The sequence below is a fragment of the Poecilia reticulata genome, chromosome 5, assembly GCF_904066995.2.
Source record: "Poecilia reticulata chromosome 5, P_reticulata-male-v2, whole genome shotgun sequence".
NCBI classification, from domain to species: domain Eukaryota; kingdom Metazoa; phylum Chordata; class Actinopteri; order Cyprinodontiformes; family Poeciliidae; genus Poecilia; species Poecilia reticulata.
Genome location: NC_088834.1, coordinates 27,451,858 through 27,478,794, shown reverse-complemented (window position 1 = coordinate 27,478,794; position 26,937 = coordinate 27,451,858). Strand labels below are relative to the sequence as shown.

The following is a 26,937-nucleotide window of genomic DNA, read 5'->3' as shown; positions in this document are numbered from 1 at the left end:
ATATATATGATATATTTATAATTTTTCATATATTTTTTTTACAATATATTTATGTATACTTTTCATATACATTATATATATATATATATATAAAATTTATAATAATGTATAATGTATAATATATTTATATATTATTTGCTTCAATCATAGTTTTATCGTTAACTGCCTTATCGACATGTATTTTGAGAAAATGTGAAAAAATAAAACATTCACATACATTCAAAAAAAGTAACAACTACTTTGCAACACTAAATCCATTTTTATTATTGTTATTTGAAAGCAATATTACCTGCAGTTAATGCCTTTTTTGTTTTTATTGAGTATAAATCTAGATTAGATGTGAGCTAACAGTTTGTCTGTGAAGGAGATTAAAGCAGCATTTCACTGTCTTTAAGAGACATAATTTATACATAAACAGATTCAATCCAGTCTTGTAAATTAATGTGTAAATAATATTTTAATCAACCATTAAGCTAGGGTTAATTACTAATGATCAAACTATTAGCTACAGAATAGATGGTAGGAGGCTGTGCGCCACCTCTGAGGCTTCTGAAGAAACTGTTCTGAGATTGGATCATGTAAAATATTTCCATTTGTGAAATAGAAAAGTAAAGTGGTGTAAAAACTCACTTGAACCTCTGATTTTTTTTTCTGACATCTCTCAGTGATACAGTTATCTATTAGGGGAAATTATATTGAAATATTGATGCAACATATAAAAACATTGGCAAGAAATCTACAGCATTGGCACAATAATTAATAAAAACTTTTAGAAAGGTTCTGGAGGCTTTTATTCAGCACTAATGAGAAATGAAGTGAGGAAGTCATGTAGTAAGGGACCTAAATCCCACCCTGGATGGTTATGTGGAGGGATGATATTTGCTCTAATGCTACACCATGAGATGCTTGTGAAGCGAGGCGGCCTACAAACCTGACTCAGTTACACCTGTCCTCCATATTACTACATGTTAAACAAAAACGCAGGCAAAGTGGAAAGGTTACTGAAAAATTGATTAGAAATTCAATGTGGGTGTTGTTTCTATTTGTGCATTTTAAAGGCAAGGAAAAATATTACGATAACATTTTGTTGTTGCCGGAAAAGGCATCTTCTCTGGTACTGGTGGCGTGATAAAATCTAGAGGTTTGGAATCGAACCAAAACGACAGCAGTGAACGGAAGAAATAGAAGAACAGATCAGACTGGAGTTGAATCACCAGAACAGCCCGTTAGCACATATGGAAAGTTATCACCATTAAAAATCTTCCATAGCAGCGCGACATTTATGAAACGGGTCAGATTTTCTAATGGCGGAGCTTTCTATACCTCCGCCTCGCTGTGTTTGATGTCAGATTCAAGTGCGATGCAACTGAAGCAGAATTGAATTCAGGCCAGCTCCGCAAACCGTTTTATGAAGGTTTCACCTGTACATGTCTGACTTAAAAAAAAAAAAAAAAAAACATATGAAAGACCATAATGAATAAAATTTAACACAAGATATGTGCAAATGTAAGAGGACAAAACAGACATTTCTGGGGTATTTTTGTGGCTCGTGGAAGCAGCTTTGTGCTTCACCAGCCGTTTGCTAGCTGCTAACGGTCGATTTGTTTGCTTGCTAACCACATAGCGATCCAGTATTAGCAGCTACACATCAGTAGCCTTAATCATATACATGAATATTAAGTGTTTTTGTTTGTGGCTTTAACCACCTTGAGTCATAGACCGGATAGCTTAAGTTAAGAACATCTTGCCTGATGGAAAAGGCAACAATCCTGCGAGGAAAAAAAAAAACTACATAGCATACGAAATTAAATAGTTCTGACACAACAAAATTTAAGACCTGATTAGCGCATTTAATGCCAAATTACATTTTTAATCAATTTAATACACATTAAGACGTGGGATGCGTGTACACCCTGGCAAACTGTGGCTTCAGTAGGTCCCCAAAAAGATCAATCTTTAACAGCGTTACTTTATGACGCAGTGTTTTCTAGCGCTTGCATAACGTTCAAAGAGAAACTAGAACATTCCTCTACATAGATACTTTGTTTTTGTTCCACTCTGCACCTCTGAAGTCGTTGTCTTTTGTAAAGCAGCTGATCATTGTATTTTTTTTTTTGTCGCTGCGTGCTAAAAATAGACGGCCTCATCTGTGACAGCAGCAGTTATCACTCAGAAAGGAAATAAGAACATGTGCGGTTGGAAACAATCTCACCACCGTCACCTCGCTTTTCCACTAACAGAACAGGAAAAGTACTAGAACTTACTGTCTTTCTCCTGCCAGCTGAATGAAGAAGCTCCTCTTACACTTTATTGGGAGAAAGATACAAAAAATAAAAATAAAAATAAAGAGGCAAACTCGCGCGGCAAACAGAAAAACACCAGACACGTTCTCGTCTCGTAGCTTTTTATTCAGTAGTAATGGAAATGAGCTGAACCAGCGGACAGTGAGAAACCGTTCTTGGCCCCTATACGTGACAGGACTGCTACACTTTTCACACCTGAACCTGTTTATTAAGCGTCAGTGAAAAATCCATTCAGCCTGGACACAAACATCAACACAGCACGTAAAGAATTAAAAGAAAAAAAAAAGAAAAAGACGGAGGCGTTGAGTTTGATCACAAGGAGAAATCTAAGCTAAACGGTGACATTTTCTAGAATCTCACTTGTGCTACGTTGCAGTGCTACCTCTGCCTCACTGTCTGCCGTCAAAATGCAACTCCTCTGCTGTTAGGTTTATGTGATGTAAAATGACGAGACCTAGATGCATTCTTACAACTTTATTCCCCTCATCTTTAATGTATCAATTCAAAAGCAATGATTTGGTGAGATGGAAGGAAGTGAAAAATCGTTTACTTGATTAAGTGAAGGTTTTTGGTCAAACATGGCTGACACTTCGAACCGATTCACCAATAATACATTCTTAGAGCATGGAGAACACAAGCTGTTATTACTTTTGGCCTCTCAGCAATCCTCCTCCACCCACTTTCGTCACCATGGTATACAAATGGTGCACTGCAAGCTCTTGTACCCTTCTCCTGACTGCTACCTTTAAACAACAAGATTCCTTTGATGCTTTTTAACCTGGTTTCTAAGGTTAGATTAACGAAATGTCTGGTTTGTTTTTCAGTTCGCCCACTTTTCTCGCAGAAAAGTTCATGCACTTCCACAGTATTTTCAGTTTTCCAGCTCCACACTTTGAAGATGAAAACAATATAAAAACCATTTCAATTCGCCACTCTCTGCTGTAATTTATTACAGTTATTAATAATAGCTTGTGATGGTATTCTATATTCTACAGCAGAGACAAAGTAAGCTGAAGTGTAGCAAAATTTTATGTTTTAAAATGTCTCCCTCATACATCTGACTGGGTTAAGTTGCAAAAAAAATCTCTAAAAGAAAATAAAAATCTTGCTAAGTTTTATGGAATTTACTAAATTGAAATAATGTTGCTAATTTTAACATAAAACAAGAATTAATTTCAGAAAGTAAGAAAATAAAGTGTGTCATTTTGTTATGTTTAAACATCCAGTTTCAACTTTAAACGATGCTTTCCAATTTCAGGCTTTTAATCAAACGCTGTAGATTGCACTTTATTTCAAAACGGTGACGTTTTAATATCAAGCGCTTTAGATGACATGAAAACACATAAATGAAACTCGAGCCTTTTTTGAGCACACCTGCTTTCAGTTTTATCGCACCACATAAAAACATCACATCCAGGAAGGACCTTTAAAGTGATTCATCCTGATCTCATTTTTCACATCCCAAACCTGCGGACCGACAAGAATCTGTGCATGTTTTGATCCCTCGCTTTCTTCTGCGACTCATCTGCATTGCAGCAGGTTTAAAAAGAGAAACAATTTGTTTAAAATCCATGTGAGAACTTTAAAAAAAAAAAAAACTAAAAGAAGAAGCTCTTGCGAACACAGAGGATTTCTACAATAATGTCTGAAGAGGTTTAAAAACAAAAACAAAAAAAATAAATACAAGGTTAGACAGCTGACTCAAACATTTAAATATACAACATCTGAATGTTCTCATGGTTTATGTTAGTATGTTCACTTTGACAGTATGTATATATATATATATATATATATATATATATATATATATATATATAACACATCCTCTAATATGCATCTGTTAATATATATTTTAGATCCTCCTTTTCTAATCACACACACACTCACACACTCCCTCTGGCGTCGAGTAGCTTGGGAGCACGATGAGAGAGAAAAGAGAGGGAGGAGGGGAGTGGCATATAAATTACTGTGGGCGTGCGCACGCAGGTGGGAAGGGGTTTAACAGGACACCTCCATGGTCTGGGGCGCCACCTGGCTGTCCAGCGCCCCGGCGGCGTTGCCCTCCAGCAGGCTGCTGATGTTGTTGCGGCTGCGGCTGCTCTCCATGGAGGTGATGCTGGAGGAGGAGGTGGTGCGCGAGCGAGCCAGGCGAGTCATTCCTGCTGACGGCACTGAAACAGGGGAGGAGGAAAAAAACAACAGATGTTAATATTCAACTCTCACACAGACTGACACACGCATCAACACATAGACCAGAGTGTAGCAGGAACACAGAAACAACTGAAAAACAGAAAAAGAAAAGTGCCTACCATGCAAGCAATTCTCAGATAAAACGATTAATCAGGCTAAAATAAAATAAAGACGTGTGACTGAGAACTGCTGAAGTGTCCACTGAAAGGGGGACAAAAAAAATTAAAACGACACAAGCAATGCGGCACAACAGAGCACGGCATTTTGCAGCGGGTCATGCAGTATTTGGACGCCGGAGCGAGGACATGCTAACGGGAAGCGCCGGGCTCCGACAGGGAGAAGAAGAAGAATGTAATGCAGAAGCTTCTAAAACTGCTGCTGGAAAGCGTCTAGCAGAGCACTGTGGTTGAGCTTTCTGCACACATTCACATTCAGAATGGAGCGGGGTGGGGTGTCAAACTCATTTTCATTTTGGGGCCACATCAAGATAACGAATGCCCCGAAGGACCGTTTGGGCTGGAATGTATTACTAAAACCCATTAAACTGTTAAAGAGGCAGTATTGTGTGCCTTTTAGGCACAAAGTGCCATTTTATAGCACAATCAATTAACTATGTTCCCCGTTTCAAAGTCATATACCAAATACGACTTTAAAAAAATTTGACTTTGTAATTTAACACCTTGAAATTTGGCCTTTGTCTCCAAGAAGCTCCTACTTTTTCTGAAACTCCGCCTTCAGGAAGTCATCACAACATGGCTCCTCTATTAACCCTCTAACAACATTTTTACCAGTGGTTCACTGAGAAGTAGCTCCCATATCAGTAGACGTAACATTACACTTATGCAGGTGTTTGCTAATTGCTGCTGGCTAGTTTGAAGGAGCAGAAGAAGCTTAAAAAAAACAAGTCAATTTTACAAAAATACTGCCCCTTTAAAACATTAATAAATAGCCATGTCTGAATTCAATAAGCACTTCTTAAAAAGTAAATGATATGGGACAGCTTTTCACTTTGGTCAGTCCCTCCATGAGTGCAAAAAAAAAGAAAAAAAAAAAAGAGTAAAAATTAAAAAAAATATTACAAAACCAATGACAATTTTGAGGGGCTAATTTAGAAATATTTGCACGAAATATGATACTTGAGCTTATATTTCAGTAAATCTGTTTTTTTGCTACTCGCCATACTAATCACAAACTATAATTTAACATCAGTTAAGGCTGAGGGGGCAGTGTGGTAGACATAAGACATACTGCCACCCGCAGGCGGGAGTTGGCATCACTTTAACCCAATGTTTTTCAACCACTGTGGAAGATTTGCAATAAACTCACAATTATGGAGTAGCGCGAAGAAGTGCAAAGATCTGTTGATTTTGCGACTGCGAAAAACCCGAGGGACTGATTGATGTAGTGCGGCCCTATAGAGATAAAAACTGTTGCCTTAATTGATGAAACAACATTTAAGCAAACAACTGTTAATTATATGCGTCCCCCTGCAGCCCAGAGGGACACATAAGTAGCTAAGGCGGGCCGGATTTGGCCCCTGGGCCTTGAGTTTGACACACGTGTGCGCCGCAGAAGCATTTCGGTTCTAAGCGCCCCCTGGTGGAGGAGCTGCTGAAGAGTCCAGTACCTGATTCGCTGCTCAGGTGACTGAGGAGAACGTAGGGAACTGAGGGCAATAGTAGAAGAAAAGACAGGAGAAAAAAGAGAAGAGGAGTGAAAAGGTGCATCTTTGTGTTTATAGAGGAGACTTGGCAGCGGCTCAAGACAAACGGCAGCTGGCTGGCAACAAGAGGTAAGAAATCATAGCATGTGTGCACACATCGAGAGCTGCTTCCTGCCGTCTCTGGCCGTTTCCTGTTGCATTTCACGCTGCCCCGAGGTGTTAATGAGGGGGAAACACACTCAGGTGCCAAGGTTTTATTTTGCACACATTCGCTGCGTGAAAACAGTCTTTTTTTAATCTGCTCTAATCTCGCGGTGACATTTACTCGATAGGTGGACCTGGATGGCCTTTAAAGCGACGCCGCCACGCCGGCTCTTCCCACGGTGAAGAGTTTGAGAGCAGCAGAGACCAAGAGAGAAGTGACATTAAAGAGATTCACTCATACGGCGCCTTGCAGAAAAGTTTTTTCACTTTTGTCACGTAACATCAAACTGCAGAGGGTTTAATGTGGCAGACTGACAGGAAAAAAACAGAAAAGAAAAAGAGTTGCATAACGGAAGTGGAAAGAAAAATTATGAATGTTTTCCTTCTGCTGATGAGCTGCTAACAAAGGCTAAGTGCTATTAGCATAGCAAAGAATGACCAAACACATCAGGATGCTGTAGCTGATAGCTGTAGCTACAAGTGTAGCTTTACAGACGAAGCGGAAAATAAATTCCCTACCAAATGTATGTAATATGTACACATCTGACTTATGTGTTTCTGTGTGACAAAGATCCCATTGCTCACATTTATTAAATTGACTGAAGATGAATAAACTAAAAACTGGAGTATACACATTTAAAAAAACGTTTTTGAATATGTTGCTTTCTAATGTCATTACATTGAACATAATTTCAGATTTTTGTGGAATTTTGACATAAAAATTTGATATTAATACAAGTTCATTTTCTAAGAAACAGGAGAGTAGGAGTTGGAGATGCACATATATGAAAATTTGGGCTGATATCTACAGCTCGTATTGATACTTTTTTTTATTTGATTATACATTTAATCATGAGAAAAATAGATTACTTAATTACTAAAATAGTCAACAGCTAGTCAACAGGACGATTATTCGTCAAGCACACCACAAAATGAGTCTTTATGGAGAAGTGGCGAGAAGGAGGTGTTCTTGGTCTCTGACCAAAAGGGAACTATGTGGCCAATATGCTAAAAATGTGGCAAAAAAAATGAAAATCACTCATCTCCCCACCACAGTGAAACACGGTGGTGGCAGAATCATTCAGAGCTAAATCCAAGATAATTCTTGAAGAAAAACCTATTAGAGTCTGCAAAAGACTTGAGAAAGGGGGCAGGGCTTCACCTGGACAACAAACTCCAAGCATTCGTCCAGAGCTGAAGCCGGACGCCGGACGCCGGAGCTCAGAGCGCGTTCACATTCTGGAGCAGAACAGACACTTTCCATCCAATCAGACTGAAACATCTTTTGCAAAGAGGAATGGTGTAGGTGTGCAGAGAACGAAATGTGGTTCTGCAAAGTGTTGAATCAGGGAAGCTGAATATAAATTTGTTTCATAAATTTTTTAATCTTATTTGCAAAAAAAAAAAAAAAAAAAAAAAGATAAAAAAAAAATTCTTTTCCTTCCACTTCCCAGTTATGCACTGCTACCCTCTAGGCTTGTTATAGATCCACACTTTTCCATTTATTTATCTAATTTACTTTATATTTAAGTCACATGTAAAGTACTTGTAGTCTAAATATTAATTTATTAATTTCACACTTGTGTTGCACATTTTATATCACTAATTGTTGCTAATATTTAACAGGAATAGCCTGTCAACAAATAAGAAATTTCCCCCTGGGGATCAATGAAGTATATTATAATTCTCTTGATGACCCGTGTGGATCTTTTGCATGAAATCTAAAACAAAATACAGTGTGGTTTGTTGTAACGTGACAAAATGTGAAAATGTTCACTCGCATGGCTAATTTTGCAGCCCACTGCAAACAGATGCTATCTGTGTGAGAAAGGAAAGTAAAACTTTTTAAACCGACTCACCGAGAGGTCACACTCTCAATCTTTGAACACTTTTTCTTTTTTTCAAAAACTACAAACATTAAAACCAGAAAGCCTGTTTAACTATGACTCTCCCTCAAAAGAGAGCGCATCAGTAAACAGTTGAGCACTAAAAGGGAGAGAGAAAAAAAAAAAAAAGCACACCAAGAACAATAAAAAAGGGGTCATTTTCAACACCCACTCTGTGCCGAGCAGGAAGCAAATTGCTGTTCAGCACATCTGAGTGTGATTTCAGACACAAATCTCACCTACTGAGAGCTGTGAGTGGCACACGCTGCGAAGAGCACAGAGGAAATGATATTAGCACCAATAGGCCCCCAGCCCCCAAAGGGCGCTCCGTCCGGGACGGGGGCGCAGAGAGCATGCCTCTTTTCATGCTCTCCTGGACAAAACCCAACCCACTCCACCAAAACCCGGGTTGTTTAGCAACAGGCAGCAATGTGAGAGAGAGAGAGAAAAACAAAAAAACAAAAAACAACCCCCACCGAGCTCAGGAGTCTTTTGTAATTGCGCTCACGTCAACAGGAAGCCAAAGAAGTAAACACAGGCGAACCTGAACCACAAGAACGTCATCGAAAAGCAGCTAGAAAGTGACCACAGAGTCAACCGGTTCAAACCCGAGTTACTATATATATTCATATATTCCGATGTTTTTCAAAGACCTTTGACACATTAAAATGACAGCTGTTTTACTTACTGTATCCCATGCCCTGAACAAAGTACTTGAACGCCTCGGCGAGCTTCCCGGGCTGCAGAGAGAAAGTCAAGTTTTATCTCCAGAGCAGATTGGAGCAACAAGGCAGTTCAAAGTGTTTGACATCATGAAAACGTAACATAGTAATGATGAAACAAGCAGCCGCCGTTACATTTTGTCAAATGCTATCAATTAATCAAATATGTTGATTAATGTTCCAGTTATTATGAATCAAAGGCAACTCTAAACTGGTGAGTCTTTAGCTTTGATTTGAAGGAAGTCGGTCTTTCTGCAGTTTTAACGTTTTCTGGAAGTTTATCCCAGATTTGTGCAGAAGCTGAATGTCGGTTCGGCTTCAGAAAAAAAAGTGATATGTTGCATTTCTAAAATGTAAAAAACAAAAAATTAACTGACCTGCACAACTTGTGGCAAGCCTCCACAATCAGCCATCTAAAGAATCAATATCAGTTTTATTAAAATGTGAATTTTAAAGCTAAAATTGATTTGAGTTTTGAAATAGCAAACGCTCTGCACCTTTAGCAGTGTGGTCTTGGTGGGATTCAACCTGGAATTGCACTCCACCTGAAACACAAAGACGTTGACAACAAAGAAGAAGCAGCAAATTATTTAAATTAACATTTCTGGTGAACTTTGACCTACCACAGCCTCGACAGCAGGTGACGTGTCTCCGACCACCAGCAGGGCGGGGCACCTGGAGTGGATGAACAGAAAAACATCTAAGGTCACACTGCGCTCTGGTGCAAAACACAGATCAGCGCCGCCTCAGTCTCAACACCTACGTTAGTGTGTTCACCGTATCTTCGTTCAACCCCACGATGGGTCTCTCGATCTCAAGGTCCCTGCGGCTGCAGACAAAGTAAAGTAACGGCGTCTTAAGAGAAGATGTAATGTTGACTTAAGCTGTGGGGTTAGACTGGCCATTTTGGGATTAATTTTAAGTTTTGACCAATAATAATAATAAAAAAAAAAGAAGGAGAAAAAGCAAACCATGTGCATCTTTCACGTCTTTGAACTTACTACTGGTAGGAGCCACAGAACAGGGCCAGGTTGTCCTGGTTGATGTCCTGGGCGATGTGGAGGCGGTAGGTCTGGATCAGCTCCTGGTTTTCTGTCAGCTCATCCTGACGGACAGAAAATATTTCAACAAATCCTGGTAAACACATTTAAGAGTCCAGACGCTACAGTAATCGTATCCCTTTCTCGTTTTGCCACACTTGGCATGATGTTGTCACTGCTGTGTTTCACCATGGGATGTTCAGGGTGATCCATTGAGGGTTTTTTATATGCATTTTGAGGTATAGCATTGTCAATAGGTTTATGGAAATGGCAACATTTGAAAAAAGAACAAACTCCCTCAATTTCACAAAAATATTTGTACTTTTTTCTTGAAAAGTGCTAAGGTGCCAAAGGGCAGACGGAAAAACATTTGCTGAATAAGTTCTGACATAGTCAGCATGATGTTGTCAGATGTAATAAACTCATGGCTGCAATAAACAGGAAGTGGAGGTTACAAACTAGCATGTGATCCATGCTAGTTTGTAACCTCCACTTACAGCCATGAGTTTATTACATCTGACGACATTACGCTTTGCGTAGCCTGGTTGATTCGCTCCAAACCCGTAGATGGAAACGTTAATTTTTTAAATTTTTTTTGTTAATTTGTGGAACATTTTTGAAGTTTGCTCAAAATTCACAAAACAATTGGATGGAAGCATGGCTACAGTTAATTTTTAGCCAAAACCTGGACTTTTACATGTAGGTCAAAACAAATAACCTTCTCCCACATGTTTTCTTGTGGCAAACAGCTAACAGTACTTCTTTAAGCTTTCTACCGCCTCTCTTCCATACATGCCAGATCTATAGAAAGTATGACTGAACTACTACAAAGTCTTCATAGGTTTCTCACACTGATGCGCACACTTCATACCCATGAACATGCATCAAGAACAAGCTGCAAAAACATCATAAAGTACTTGCACACATGGTATATAGAACCAATTTTTCTGCTCTTATGGAGGATGTATAAGTCCCAACAGGTGTCTACAGAGGAGGCACTGATTACAGTTTTCATGTCCATCGTTGATCGTTAAAAAGCCTGACTTCCCAATTCCAATTTTGGTCAATGATGGGTTTTTTTTATTTGTTTGAAAAGCGACTAAATATAGACAAAGTTGCTAAGTTGGCAACAGTAGGTGACTATTGTTGACCGCTGTCAGTCAAATCTCTCTCACGGCAGAAGAAAAGGGAACAATGGCTAATTTTTAGACCTCTCCAAAGGAAGATAAGATCAGTAAGACTGAGGAAACCAAGGCCAATTTTTCAGTTCACACCTACTTGTCTAGTCTGCAGAGTCTGCGAATCTCTGCAGCTTCACTTTTCAGATGGGTAAAATAAAACCTGGTGTAATTTTTATTCAGCTTCACAATTCTGCTTAAGTTGCATATGACGTCAAACACACACAAAAAAACAACAATGTTTCAAATTTCTGTGCCTGTAACGTGACCACGTTTGTTGAAAAGATTAAGGAATAATCCATTTCATACACAACAACATGCAGGAAGTCACATTTAACAGAAGCGCGGTGGATGTGAATACATTTTATGTGATTGATTCACTCCAACAGCTGCTTATGTTTGCACAGTGGGGTCATTTATAGCATTATTAGACGACTGTTTGCTTTTAGTGGGTCATGATCGGCCTCTCCACATATTAAAGACGTTATTAGCAAACGTCTGTTAGTCGTTAATGGTTAGATAAACTTCTGGCTTTTCTAGACAAGTCGAGTAGTTTATTACAGACGCTGACACAGTGTCAGTAATAAACGAGAGGGGGGGGTGTGAGAAAGAGTCGCAGTGAGAACTCACAGTGCTGAAGTGGTGAGCCATGACGATGTCCACCAAGTTACTGGTCCATCCAGACAGCTGCAAACACACACAGCCAGCAGAGACAATGTAACACATTTATCTTCATTTTGTTAGTGTGTGCTTTTCGTTTTCTTAGGAAACTGATTTTTGTACTCGGTTAGCAAATTCACAGAACATTTAGCTTGTGCAACAATAATAAGCAGAATAAATGGCATAATTAGAGTGTAGCTAAGTTATTACTTAAATAAACATCGTTGAACAACAAACACTGTCTACTGTGTGTTTTAGAAATTAACAAAGAGCTGCTTAATATATCTTTAGATGCACTATGTTACATTAACATGAGGTCTGGTAGAAAAACAACCCTATCTGGAGATTGCATCAGCGCTTTCTGATAAAAACTTACCATGTGTATTTTTAACCACCGCTCATCTAATAATACCGAGTCTGCTCTGCCTGTGCAGATCTTATATTATACACTTATTATTACACTGGTTGGAAGTCAAAAGATTGTCTGTGGTTTTTCAACTGTTTTAATGTCATTTTGATGAGCTCAATCCAAAAGTCACACTGGTTTTGCTCAATCAGCTCAACTTTCTGAACTATGGAGCAACATGAGCATCAAAACACACGACTTGTTCTCACATCTGGATCGATTTCCTGAGAATCTGATCAGTGAGTGACGAGCAGGAGGAGAGACTCCATCAGGACAGGAAAGAGACGGAGAATTTTACACAATCAAGACGTAATGTTCAATTCACATGTACATATCCTCATCAGTGTTTATTATTCAATTTATAAAAATCCAAATTTGTAACATTTAATTAATAAACTCTGTTGGAAAACATTTTTTTTCCTCCTAAACCCATTTTTGGATGAGAAATATTAACAGATGGTTCATTTCTGAACCATCAGTTCAGAAATGAACTGATGGTTCTGAACTGATTTTTGTGATGTCTCAAAAATGTAATGAATCTAGTCAGAAGATCAGATTTCTCCAAGTCAAATTATAATAAAAACTTGACCTGATGGAGAAAAATTGATGTCATTTTTGGATTCAGCGGCGAAAATTAGTCCAAATTTAGCTGGAAAAAACAACTTCCAAAGAATATTCTTTTGTAACCCAATGTTATTGTTCCACCATTTTTTTTGTTGATGGGAGACTCTTCCTCTAGCAATAAGTTAAAAGTCGTCTGAATTGCAGTATGATAACGGTGAAAATAAATAAATACTTTTGTGTAGTTCGTCAGTTTATTTTTCCAGTTTGGTCGCTTCTGATTGCATATTTCTCATTCCTGTTTGAATTTCACATGAACCTTCCTTCCAGGTTCTGTGGTGAAGTTGGAACACTGACCTTCGAAGCGGCCCAATCAATCCAGCCTTCGGCACACGGGTCGACGTTGATCAGAACCAATCCTTCTACGAGGTTGGGGTTGTTCAGCTGGAAAGAAAGCGATAAACGTGAAGGTCATGCAGTAGGCCAGCTATGTTTTAGAGACAGAAAATTTTTAAAAAGAAACAACTTTCCACCATTTTTTGTAATAATTAAAAAAAAGTGACACACGAAAAGAGTCTTTGGGGCCACACCCTTCTAAAAAAGAAAAACTTAACATGGATGATGACAGTCCGTCTAGGACAGCAAAGCACCTATATCTGTTCCTGTAAATTTAATTACCTTTATAAAATAAAAAACAAAAAAGGGAAAAAATTTTAAATGACTCTGTGGCCATAAACTGAATAAAAACATAAAAGTGAATAAAAACAAAGAAGCAGGTTTTATTCTCTTTATAAACATAGCAGCAGTGAATGGAAGTCTCAGTTTTTCTCTTTACCAAAAATACTTTTTACTTCAGAATCACAAAACAATTGAAGACTTGATTTTAAAGGAAGCAACAGTAAACAGGAAGTTAAGGGGACAAGCCCAACACACAGTTAATGCTGTGGCAAGGACACACAGTTCTAGTTGTACGTCAGCCAGCAGGCCACTGAGGTCAGAGGTGATGTTTGTGGGTATATACTGCCTAAGATAAGAAAAAGATTTATTTTTATTTTGCACGCGTCTTCTATCACTCTATGGATGACATCATAAATAACAGGCTGTGTATTTCCTATGTTTACCTGCACTAATAGCTGCAGTTGTGACTAAATGTTTCCTAGAGACCAATAAATAAGAGAGCATCTGACTGTATCTTAGTGTTTTATCTTCAGTTCAATCCACTACATGTGTGGTATTAGCTAGAATTGACTTATTGAAAAACAACATGTAAGAAAAACTAAATGCTTATGTACGTATGAAGCTAAACCCTCTCAAATTAAATGGGGACTGAAAAGCGGAATTTCCAGCCGCTTCCATTCACTTCTACCATGTTTTGTAGAACCGCTACCACTGACAACTATTGGGAGGAATGCGCTGATGCATGCATGGGTGGATAAGAGTAAAAATGCTGGTCAGAACCAGCAGAAATAACAATGTCCAACCAGAAAGCTGCCAGAATTTTAATTTTTGAATGAGAAGTTTTTAATCACAAGCAGTGATACCTTTGTCTGCACTACCTTCGCGCTACCGCTCTTCACCACCTTTGTCTGTGCATTTAGCTGGTTACCTTTTTTCTTCATGCTTTTTTAAAATATTACTCAGTTTTAGAAGTTGAAATTACTATCAACATATCAGCTACAAGCAGTCATTCACTACATTCGGCAACTTTCAGACAAATTGGGCTCTTCACAGAGTGCTTTTAATTAACTGGGTAGAGTACCGGTTGCTTGGGTATCCAGGCTGCTGCTCTCAGACAAAATATCTCTCGACTTTTTCCTCCCCACCGAACAAATGACTGCCTTATAAACAAGCCGGACACTTTAAGAAAAACATTTTTTGGAAGCTATAAGTGCCGATTGCTTCTTAAGAATTGGTACCAATTGCTTATTTTTACAAATGGGTGTCGGGTTACAGCTTGGGGAAAATAAATGTTTTTTTTAAAGCTGTTAATGAAGGGCTGAGAACATGAAGAAAATGGAAAAACATAAGAATTTTATGCTCATATGAAGACACTGATAAAACCTATAAAAAATAAAGCACATCTGTCAGTTCAAATGAAGCTGAAATGTGATTCAACAGAGAGTGCTGGGACTCTAAATGCAGGCGAGTGGCTTTAAAATGGCCTGAAGGCAGACAGGCCGTCTGAGGAAACACAGGACCCATCTTGCTTAATATCGAGTGGATGCTGCAGATGCTGCGTTTGGCCAAAATATGAATGGGGTGCATCGTGAGCTGCTCTGCCAAACATATTTCACAATCAATGTTTCCACTTGAGTTTTAAACCGGAGCAGACTGTCCTTGGAGAGACCGTTGCTATTTTTCCATCTCTTCACCTCCCTGTATTACCAGCCTCCCGTTTCATTATTAATCTGTCAGTACTTCCTCTCTTCTCCAGAGCTTTCTGCTAGATTGTGCTTATTTTAGCTTCGTTAAGCGAGCGCAGAAACAAGGCGCACGAAAAAGGAGGGAATCTTAAAGGTGGTTCATCACGGGGTGACCAGCACCACAACAGGAGCCCGATGTCCTGTGTGGGTTTGATAAGAGGCTTTCATGTTACAAGCTGTGTGGTCAAAAAAACATCTGGGAAATGGTGCTAGGGGGATTCTATGATGTTGCACACAAGGATAAATAAAAAGCACCAATGTGGAGGACTCACTGCAAAGCGGGTGAGGACGTAAGCTCCAGCTCCTACACCGATGCCGATCACACTGTTGACCCTACAGAAACAAACGGATACTGTAGAGATTCAGACAAAAAAAAACAAAAAAAACATTAACCAGCAAACAGCAGAAAGATGCTCACTTCAGCTGAGTCATCACAGAGGGCAGCATTTCAGCCAGCTCGTCCATGGTAGGGTAATGGTATCTGTAGACAGGTCAGAGGTCATGTAATTTATATACGATATATCAGCACTAACATAGGTATCAACCACTCGATATAGCTGCATCCATATGGATATTGGTATCGGTATTGGATGTATGATATATTTGCACTAACAATGACATCAGCCACACAATATATCAGCACTAATATCAATATTGGCTGTATGATATTTCAGCACCAACATTGTATCAGACAAAAATAGCAGTAAATATCGAGTGTCACCCATAATGACAATATTATTATTGGATATCAATATTGGCATAAAGCTTTATATGGATGCATCCCTAATTTATACTATCATGTAAAAGTGTTTGTGCACTGACAATTTTAACATCCTGTCATTTTTTCAGACTTATACCTGAACAGATTGTATTTAGATTTTGACTAAAGGGCCAACACAAAGTGGTGAATAACTGAGAAGTGGAAAAGGAGAGTTATATATTGTTTTCAACTGGTCATTCTCACACACGCACATCTAAAGCATTCCACTGCAGCTCAGCCTGTATGCTTAGAGCAGATTTGAACAGGAGGTAATTAGTTGCCCTGGATTATGTTTAGGGGCATTAGAGTATAGATATTTTTGTATATAGGTTTTTCGTTTTGAAAATCCACAAATACTTTTTTCCACTTTCCAGCTGTGCACCACTTTGTGCAAGTCCATCATACAAAACCATAGTTAAATACATTGAACATCATGGCTGTAATGTGACAATATTTTTAAAAGGTTCGTGGAATACAAGTAGTTTCTAAACCCCGCACATTTTCTTATCGTTCAGTTAATCAGAAAATTGAGATCATTATAGATTTATAGGTTCAAGGAAGTTCGATTTGAAAAACAAGTGACTAGTAAAAACGTTTCCATTAGCAAATGAACCTGCTGCGTCAGCACCAGCTCTGAAATGAATGTGTTAAAGGAGAGTGCCACTCACCCGCTGGGGAAGGGAGGCGCGCCCTCCTGCTGGCCGGGCGCGTCCACATGGACCACAGCAAAATGCTGGGTGATCTCCTGCATGTCCTCATAGTTGAACAGGGTGTTGAAGCAGGACTTGTCTAAGAAAAAAAAAAAGGCAAACAAGATGGAGACAACTTACAAATAATACAAAAAAAACCCCTCATTAAGCCGTGCCATTCATCCAGGAGGGTGGGACATGGGCAGACATATTTTTTGGCTGACTCACGGTTGAGTCCGATGTCGTGATAGGTGAGGATGACGGGCCTGTTGCCCTTGGGAACGCCTCGCATCGTCACATGGAGAACGCCGTGAGGAGTCTCAATGTCGTGTTCCTGCAACCAAGGAGAGCAAAAACATGAGCTTAGGATGAAAGGTGAAATGCCTTCAGGAGGGTAGATAGGCAGATTCTAGTTTTCTTTTACCAACAAGCTAGGTTACAACAGAAACCTCTCAGATAAACATGAGCAGCAAATGAAGGCATATAATGTTTCCTGAGGAAGAAACTACTAATAAATCACAGCTGGGTTGTTTCCTTAACCCAAATGGTGGATTTACTTTGTTGGGGGAGTCGTCTAAAAACCGAGAACCAACAAGCTGGGTTACTTTGAATGAGATATCACTCAACCTCTTGATAGCATAAGCAATAGTAAGAATGTAAAATGATGCTGAATAACAATGTTCATTTCAACAGCTTATGTTAAGAACATAACATAATTTGTTTAACTTTTCTTCGCACAAGGAAACCAATTTGTTCATTTAAGTCACCTTTAGCCTTTTAGCTGCTAATTTATTAGCACAAGCTAGTGCTAGCCATGTTTCACACACACTGACCAAAGAGTCAGACATTTAATATAGACACGGTAAGAAACTGTAATTATTTACGTTATAGGTTTTCTTGCCGTTTATTAGTTGTATTACTCTAAATTAGTTTTACCAAATATGCACTAAATTTAATCAATAGATTTAAATGGAAACTGAAGTAAAACAAAAACAAATGTCATTTAGTTTGATCCGAATATTAATATTTTAGTATTTTAAGTTATTACTCTGTCATATTGAGGGTATAAACAGCTGCTTTAACCATGTTATTGGTTAAACACTTAACCATTAAGTTAAGGCCATAACCATAATGTGATAAAATCAACTCAGACTAGAAGAGTTTCATTTTTAACCAGGGACTTGATTGGCCACACCACCCAAAACTGTGTTGGTTTTAACTCAATAGTCGTAGATAATAACAGCTGCAGTTTCTTTATCGATGCGGAAGGAAATGTATCTCCAGAGATGAGCATGAAGTTTCCAGGCTAAACTAAACTATTCAAGTAGAAATTTAAATGTAGTGACACTGGGTTCATTACTACATACCATTTGTTGTTTAAAGTTTTGCAGTCCTCAAACTGTTGACAGGTCATTTCTAACACACTCGTTGTATTAGTGTGTCCACAAGGACACTTTAAAGTTTATAAATTGGGTATGCAAAGCATGCGTCTTTTCAGTCCTGAGCCCTTGAAGAAACAAAGCAGTGAATAGGGCAGGCTGCAGAACCCTTTTCATTTGGTTAAAAAGGGAAAGAGAAAAAGCAGCATTATTGTTCAGGACTCTGAATCGGCTTTCACCCGGATGACTCCGCAAAAATTTCAGCATGGTGTGCTTTGGACCAATGGGTTTGCAAAGAGAAGCATAATGAAATTCAGAAAGCACATCCCAGCATTTTTATTAATTATTATTATTATTTCTTCACCATTAACCGGAAAGCTCCATGTTTGTATATCAGATGATAAAAAAATGACTAAAGTGTGGAATTTACACAGCAACAAACAATCGAAGCATTGACTGTGTTGATGCACCTCAGAGAGAAATGACAGGAAGTGGGGGAAAAAAGCAGCCACTTTCCAGGCCAACCTTGTGATTCACAAACTCATCATATAGCAACAAACAGATTCCTCAAGGTCAGCATGATGCGGCGCTGCAAACAACGCTCTGCGTGATGTGGCTCCATACATCTGTGAGGGCGTGTGAGCCGCACAGAGCAGCGGGCGGGGCCGCTGCCCTGGTCTCCAGGCCCGCTGGTCATCAATAATGGAGCGAGAAAGCCGGAGCGAACGAGAAATCCACATTAAGGACAACAGATCGAACGTCAGCCCTGCTTCTCCCTGAACTCCCAGCAGCATTGGGAGAAGCGCATGTGTTGTAAACACTTCAGATTAGATGGAGGCTAATCCTGAGCCCGGCGGCCGCTGTAATTGTTCGGATTCGCTGAGTATAACGGACACGGCAACACAAGAAGAAGAGGAAGAGTTGATCCTGTCGGTGCCATTTTCCTGAACCGCACAGGTCTGGGCAAGCATTAAAACTGCAACACAGTATCAGAAATGTGTAGGGCTGAAACAATTATTCGGATTAATCGTGATGAATCGATTGTTGAAATAATCATCAACTAATTAGTAATCGATTTAACTTTAACTGGAGAATACAAACTAAAAAAAAAAGCCCACTAGCAGAAAGAAGAACATATTAAGAACAGCAATTCGGCCAAAAACATGTGGAGAAAAATTATATGTTCAACCCAAAACACCTCAGGTGTTGTTAGCTAAAACCTTAGCTAGTTTTAGTTTTTCCACCCATTATTAATTGATTCATCAAAAGATAAACCAGTTGATCATTGGTTTATTTTTACTGATGAAAAGTCAAGTATTAAGGGCTGAGCTTTTCATAATACTTGAACTATTTTTTAAGCTGCATCCTTTGATACAAGTCAAGAAAACACTAAAGGAATGCTGATGTTGCATTTTTTATTTTAAAAATGAAGTACTTGTTTACTTGCTTATTTTAATGGACTTCTAATAGTTTTTAAAAAAGACGTAAGTGGGTAAATGAAAAATCTTTTATCCGATTAATCGATAACCCGCCAGAGTAATCAATTTCAAAACCAATTATTGGCTTCAACCCTAGAAATGTGTTGCAAATGAACCGATACTTAACTCTACTTCTCATGGTGAGACCAAATAAACCCTGATGGAGGAACTCCCGCCTTCGTGTGGAGCCTTCGCTCTAGGTAGCGCAGAAAAACAACCAGCTATACATGGAAAGACCGTCTCAATGGCCGTGCTGCTGCAGATTTTCATTTCCAGACAAGGACAGAGTCAAGGACAAGTCCACAAATATACTTTGCTCAAACGCCTGTCTTCTTCGGTGTGTGTGTGTGTGTGTGTCAGAGAGAGCAGGCACATGCATCCCCACCGCTGACATGAAATGAAAAGGTCCGTGGGGGGAACCGGGGTGACGATGGGTTAGACGGATCAAGGGACAGACTGGACGTAGATGGAGGGAAGTAGAGCATGAAAGCCGTGGCAGAGACAAGACAAGAGGCTGGCTGAGGGAGAGTGCCTTAAAACAGAAAGGGCTGCGTCGCTTTAATTTCTCATATCTGCTCCAGCTATAATGTAGAAGGAGGAAAGGAGAGGAAGAGATTTCTGTCGGGCTAAAAGTGTTATTGATTCACTCTTCAAATCTCTCGTCACGCTTTTAAACATATAAACATGAGTGCTTGGATAAGTTCTTAGGAGAGACGAACCAATCAGCGTTGAACAGGCTAATTTTTTTTGTAGTAGAAGTTTTTTTTTTTTATTCTAATAGCAGTGAATGCTGTAATTATCTGGATCTACTGTGTGTGAGCTTTTATTTAGATTTTTCCAGGCAGACAACGATTTAAAATTTGTTTTGATTATGACCAATTCAGATCTCGTTTTCCTTGAGCAACTGCACAAAAAGAAAAAGAAATGTGTTGCAGGCTCCTTGATGGAAGTAACCATTTCTAATCAAATAGAAAATAAAGAAATTACATGACAATCCTGGTTTGTGAATTAGTGTATAGGTACAAATACAGAATTTTCTGCCTGAACGAGGAAAAACTACCTCGCTTGAACTTCTCTTACTGATCAAACTCATGTACCAATGTTGATCGGTACATCAACATTGCCCAGTTTGCACAAAACTGGGCAAACGTGTCACTGCAATATTAATTTGAATGTTGCGACGATGACATCGATTGAGATTAAGCCAACATGCAACTCCCTTAGTTGTACCTTTTCCATCATGATGTCTCTACCATTCTCCCTGAGCTTTAGCCTCTCTGCCATTAAGATCCAGGTCGGTTGTGGGTAAAAACAGCAGCAGGAGTCCATCCAATTCAAACTGTTCTTCCAATGTCTGCCTTTCAAAACGACTGAATTATGACTCTGCAGTACAGTTGCACTATTTAACGTAATTGGTGTAGAAAAGTAGCCATCTGATAAAATTTTTGATTTATAGCAGTGCTTGTTGTTTGAGTCTCTGACTGTATGGAGTGGCATATTTGCAACCAAATAAACATTTGATTGAATTTTATTGTCACTGTAATAAAAATCAAAGATTGTGATGTCCTGTCTGACCAGGACAGAGCTCCCACCTCTCCTGGTTGAATAAGTTATTAGCAAGGGGCGTTTGATTGGAAACATAATGACTACTAAAGTTATTGCACCCCAGCAGTCCTTTGGGATATTGCACACATCGATACACACCGACTGACGATTGTGATTCAACGCATAGGGCTATAAGATGGGAAGGGAAGGGCGTTAGCATCTACTCCTGCCCGCTTTGGGCGAGTTGTGGGAAAATCAGGGAAATGTCTGCGCTTAAAATAGGAGTATCAGCATGTTCACAAGTGTGAAAAGGTTACAAATGATTCTCTTTCTAAAAAAAAAAAAAAAAAAAAAGGTGCAAAACAGAGATGCCACCCTCATCATCTTCCCGCAACGCCTCGGTCGATCAATATCTGCACTCTCGTTTCCTCCAGCTAAAAACGACGGCAGTCTCAGGTGTGAGCCACTAAACCCCTCCATGCACATACAAACATCCATGTGCATATTCCCCCAGCGATACAGTGGTCCTCCCCTCCCTGCAGCCCCCCCATGCTACTCGCATGTGTCACAAACGGCAGGCTAGAGCTACAAACTCAAGGACTCTGCAGAGGGAATGAAGCAGAAGCAGATGTTTTTAACGTGTTGTTGCCATGCCGTGCGTTGGGGGGTGAGTGACCTCCCTCCCACTGCCTCTTTATAGTGAGTGATGGATGAATAAGGAACACAATGCATGGGCGCACCACAGGCGTTTGCAGAACACGTTCATCTGCATGGACACACATGTACACACAGACACCGTGGGCATCTTTCGTATCGTCACCACACCCTGAGCAAGTTTGGGTGCTGTGTGACCTGTGGGTGCACACACACACCTCTCAGATGTTCCCCTTATTCTACCAGCAATCCAGAACAGACCCATTGAGCTACTAACAGTCAGTCTATTGAAAAAGTGCAGAATAACGCCTCTCCTCTAAGACCTAGCCAGACTCTCCAGTCGGACGCATTAGTCACTCACCGCATCATTTCCAGCATACGAAATCTGCTCCAGGTCCAGGACGGTTGACATGTTTTACCCAATGTAGGAGCCGAGTCTGTTATGCTATGCGGAAGCGTGTGCTGAGCGGCTCTTAAGATCTCCAAACCCAGAAGGGGGAGGCAGAGGAGGAGGAAGAGGAGAAGGAGGTTTTGGTTGGATGGGAGGGATGTGGGGTGAGGCTGCCAGATGATCAGCAGCAGCAGCAGCAGCAGCGACAAGGGAGGAAAAGAGAGACAGAAGAGTGCGAGGCGAGGAGGACACGGGTAAACAACTTGAATGAAAACAAGGAGGAGGGAGGGCGACTGAAAGGCAGAAAGACCGAGAGAGAGAGAGAGAGACGGGGAAGTGGTGGGAAAAGAGAGCAGGAAAGGAGACAGACGAGGAGGAGAGTGAGACTGCAGCTTGTGTTTGGTAGTCACAGCGCGATCATGCATTCAGCCGATGCTGCGTCTAATTGGACTGCGGAGGGTCAGGTGGGTTGGTGGGAGAGGGAGGGACTTAGAGGAGCATCGGGAGGAGGAGGAGGAGGATAGCGGAGTGGGAGAGGGGTGACGGGGTCCACGGGATGCAAAAAGCAGTCCAGGAATACCGACAGGCTGCTGACATCACTGTGTGCTATGGATGAAGAGGAGAGGAGAGGCAGGGACTAGGCCGACTTTGACGGCTGGCCCTGGGGTCATTTTCAGCATCAGCAAAATGGCTGAACAAGATTCCATAGCTGCCACCAGGAGAGATCAGAATGACCTTAACCTAACCCTACTTTGGGAGAAGTAACCCTAACTCTAAACCTAATCCTAAAGGACCCACGTAATGACCTCCAGATTAATAAGAAGGAGTTGAACACGGATTTCACACAACACTGTTACGAACATCCATAAGTGCTTCTCTAATAGACCAGAAAAAGGAAACAAGAAGCTCCTTGTTTCATCTCCAGAACCAGAACGATGAGGATTTTTTTTGTCCTCTAAACTTCCTGCTTAGTCACCTGATCCACACAGTTTATGGATCTCTCCTCTGTCGGTGCATAGCAGCTAGCAGGGCATGGCGTCACACCTCAGTCTGAGACGGGCTGCTCGCCTCAGCCAATCAGATGCAGCGCAGTGGGTGAGATTTAAGAGGCAAATAATGGGTTTTATTGGTCCGTCAGTGTATTAGCATGTTAGGTTGTAGACTGCAGTTTCTACATCTTCTCACGGTCCTGACCCATAGAGGGGGCTGTTCACACAGAGTATGGACATGTACAGTAATTTAACACATAGGAACTATATGTGGATGTTGTGTTTCAAACATTTTAATGCTGGCCTCTTTGTTCCTGATGAATGTAGATGGTATAGGCTTTCTGTAGCAGAAAATATGTCAAACTGCACAAAGGTAGTGTGTGTCAACACAATGGATTTGTGTCACGATATGCTTTATAGTCGGCGGTGTTGCATATATTTAATTAAAACATAGAAGCAACCTTTACTTGTGTCACTTTATCATACAGTGAGTCATCAGGGTCTAAGCATAACTCCGCAGTGGGAGGTTTTATAGATTCACATGAAGCTGCTCAGGTTTGCGTTAAGAAATGCACTGCAGCTTTCCATCCATCTATCAATCAATCAGCATACAGAACCCAGCTAAAATATTCTTGTTCTTGAACCTTCTACGTGTTCTTGAATTAGAGCCACAAACTTCAATAGGTTATGTTGGAATCTTAATGTGACAGATAAGCAAAATGAAAATGATGTGCGGTTTTCATTTTCTGTTTACAATCAAAAATCTGAGTAGCGTGTCTTACATTTCAACTCCCTTTACTCCGACACAGCCAAATGAAATCTAGTGCAACCAGTTGTCTTAAAGGGAAAGCGGGGGTGAGATTATGCAAAATAATTTTTTTGAGCTTTATATCGTGCTAAAATGTTATTCACTCATCAAAAATGCACCAAGTGTGTTGCTTTGAGTCACTCGTGCGTGTTTGAGAAATCGCCGCCTATTTACCGAAAGCTCCACGCTAGTGCCTCCGATGCAAAGTCATATTTCTATTACGTCGTTTTTGATATACAGTATTTAATAACAACTGAAGGCAACAGTTACTTGATTGTGCTATAAAAATGTGCCTAGAAAATACGCAACACTGCCCCTTTAAGAAATCATTTAATAAGTAAATGGAGTCCAGTGTAAATACAGAAATTACTTAAAGACCTCAGAGATTTGCTAAACAGCATCAGAAAGACCAAGGAACACGAGGAGGGTAACTTACCCATGGATAAGGAGCCCTTAATTGAGATCTCTGCCCTATATGCAAACGATATGTAAGGTGGAAAAATAATTCCACATCACTGTAAATGTACCATGCCCACAGTAAAGCAAGTCAGTGAGAGCATTATAATCATTAGGAATGTTTTTATTTTTATTTAGACAGAATGGATGGCGCTCAGAACATTGCAGTCCTGGGAAAAAAGTTTGACTCTGCAAAAGACTTGAGATCTGGGAGGAGGTCCTCCTGCCAGCAGAACAATATAAATCCAGAGGGAACGACCGAGATCAAAGCATTTTTATGAGTATACTGCTCCGTAAAAAATTAAGAGACCACTGCAAGATGATCAGTTTACCAAATGCATGCACTCTTTACGACGATCACAACTCTCATAAGGACCATCCTTCAGTAAAAGCTGCAAGGAGGAAAGTCAAAACAAACCAGTCTCAAAGAAACAGACGGGCGGATGCTGCCCTCTGCTGGGCATTTCTATGGCGTTAACAATCCTGAGCAGCAATCTGAATCACGTCGAAACGACAGTGCTCAAAGGAAAGACGCTAAATTATACTAGGTATGCAAATCTATCTCTTATAATTAAAGCCAAACAGATTTGGGAAAAAAAAGAAAAGAAAGAAACAGGTCATAAAAACGGCCTTGATCAGACACCTCAGGGAAATCTATTTATAGCGCCCAGCATAAGAGCACACTCAGCTGTTTTAGTCATTTTCAGCCCATGAGGCGACTCTGTATGCTGACGCCTACACTTTAAAACACTGTTTCACATGGGTCTGACTCAAACCTCCATCCTCAGTGTGGCACACTGTCACAAGCAACGCACAAAGTGAAGACAGTCACGACGCTGTGGGGTGCACAGGGCTGCAGTGTTAACGGGCAGCCTGCAGGGGGAGCTGTAGCAGCAGGTGGATTGACTTCCAGCTGCTCAGAGTGATGGCGCAGTGGCACGCTTAGTGTATAGATGTAAAATTGTGCTGCGTAATGCTTATGCCTATTTTTCCTTCATCTTAATATAAACTGTGAAACTGCACGTCCTAATTTGGACGCCTCCACATAAAAAGCAGTAGCTTGCATGTTATTTGTTCTGGAAAACACAGACTGCTGCGAGAATTGAACCCGCAAACAGCTGCAAAAATACGCTGATGCATGCATGAGGATGTGCTGTGAGAAATGGTCCAACTGATTCCCGTTTTCATCCAGGACGTAGTCCAAAGATGGCTACCTCTAAAGTAATTAAAGCTGCTTATGTCCTGATTTAAAAAAAATAAAAATAGCATAGACTTTAAAGAGTCCTTTATGTAAGGATTGTGTGTCGTTCTTTTATAGTGACTGATAAATGTGGTAGTCTGAGCTTAAAATGACAACCGAGGAATTAAGGTCAAACGCGTTTAAGCCCGCCTCCATGCCGGCGACAGAAATCCTGGCACAGATTTTCTGCAGCTTACAGCTGCATAACTTCAACTGAACAGATAACAGAAAACGGTGATGGGGAAAGACGTTTAATACTGACTAATTTAGCAGAAGGGATATATGAACACAACTTTATTAGTAACAGCAGAAAAGGATTGAGTCCTGAAGAGGACATATACCATATGCTCTACCTGAAGTACTGGTACCCTTCCTGCAGCTGCTATAGTTAGCTCTGGTGGGACGATAGGATGAGGCGTGACTTCAAAACAAGGAAAAAAAAAGAGAGAGCAAGAGGTGGCGGGGGGGGGGGGGGGGGGGGGGGGGGAGAGATACCTTACCCCCTTTATGATGATCACTGAGCAGCGCTACTAGTCAAGAGCAAATCCATAAAGCTGTTTGAATGTGCTAAATGTCTGCAAACCTGGGTTTAAATATCCCTCCTAACTCTAAATCTAAGATGCAAAGGCAGATCTGGTCCTGTTTGCCCTCATGCATAATAATGTATATTTATGTAAATTAGAGAAAGAACAAACAGTGTCGCCTCATCATCGACCAGAGCTATTTGTGTTATGCAGATTGCTCGCATAAAAATATTCTGGCGTTAGCTGCTGGTGGAACTTATTCTCTCTTCTAATGAGGTGTTCATGCTAATTCAGTAAAATACATTTTATATGCAATTAAATCGTCTGGATTGGGTTTGTGCAGACATATTTTAGGTTTAATTCATACCTTGTATCGCAATATGAATTAGAGATGACATATTTCATAATTGGTTTAGAAACGTTCCAGCGTGACGTCTCTGATTGGTTCTTAAAGCTCACAGGAATGCAGAGTCAAGTGAAGAAATGATGATAACAATAACAACAACAATAATAATAATAAAGTTACAAAGCAGAAACCAAAACTTAAATACAAATAGTTTCCATCTGGACATGATTTTTGCCCGTGTGTATTTGACGTAATTTGCTTAGAAATAAATCAAACACCATATGCATGACAATTGCCCTTCAAATGTTTCTGAATGTGAACCGCTGTAGCATAACAATGTTTTCTGTTGATTGATTATCTGACTAATTTTATATGCGTGTCCCTGTAATCCCTTCAAAATCTGCCATAAAAACTTTAAAGTAATAACATGTAAGATTAACTT

At 40.0% G+C, this 26,937-nt stretch overlaps 1 protein-coding gene across 4 annotated transcripts in view; it reads right to left on the bottom strand.

Annotated features, from left to right (window-relative positions):
- Nucleotides 1-2,387: 2,387 nt before the first annotated feature.
- ndrg3a (ndrg family member 3a) overlaps nt 2,388-26,937 on the bottom strand; it is a 51,671-nt gene continuing 27,121 nt past the window's right edge. The window contains exons 1-15 of one of the 4 annotated variants that reach the window (XM_008410546.3): nt 22,103-22,542; nt 16,914-17,019; nt 16,665-16,785; nt 15,655-15,717; nt 15,509-15,569; nt 13,171-13,257; nt 11,817-11,873; nt 9,970-10,073; nt 9,732-9,797; nt 9,592-9,643; nt 9,466-9,513; nt 9,346-9,381; nt 8,935-8,986; nt 6,121-6,159; nt 2,388-4,474 (exon numbers count right to left, since the gene is read on the bottom strand). In XM_008410546.3, coding sequence (XP_008408768.1) covers nt 4,302-4,474; nt 6,121-6,159; nt 8,935-8,986; nt 9,346-9,381; nt 9,466-9,513; nt 9,592-9,643; nt 9,732-9,797; nt 9,970-10,073; nt 11,817-11,873; nt 13,171-13,257; nt 15,509-15,569; nt 15,655-15,717; nt 16,665-16,785; nt 16,914-17,019; nt 22,103-22,153 — 1,116 coding nt within the window. In that variant the 5' untranslated portion in view covers nt 22,154-22,542 and the 3' untranslated portion in view covers nt 2,388-4,301. Of the gene's footprint in view, nt 4,475-6,120; nt 6,160-8,485; nt 8,512-8,934; nt 8,987-9,345; nt 9,382-9,465; nt 9,514-9,591; nt 9,644-9,731; nt 9,798-9,969; nt 10,074-11,816; nt 11,874-13,170; nt 13,258-15,508; nt 15,570-15,654; nt 15,718-16,664; nt 16,786-16,913; nt 17,020-22,102; nt 22,543-26,937 lie in introns of those variants that run through there. The other 3 variants (XM_008410544.2, XM_008410547.3, XM_008410545.2) reach the window with 3 other exon arrangements.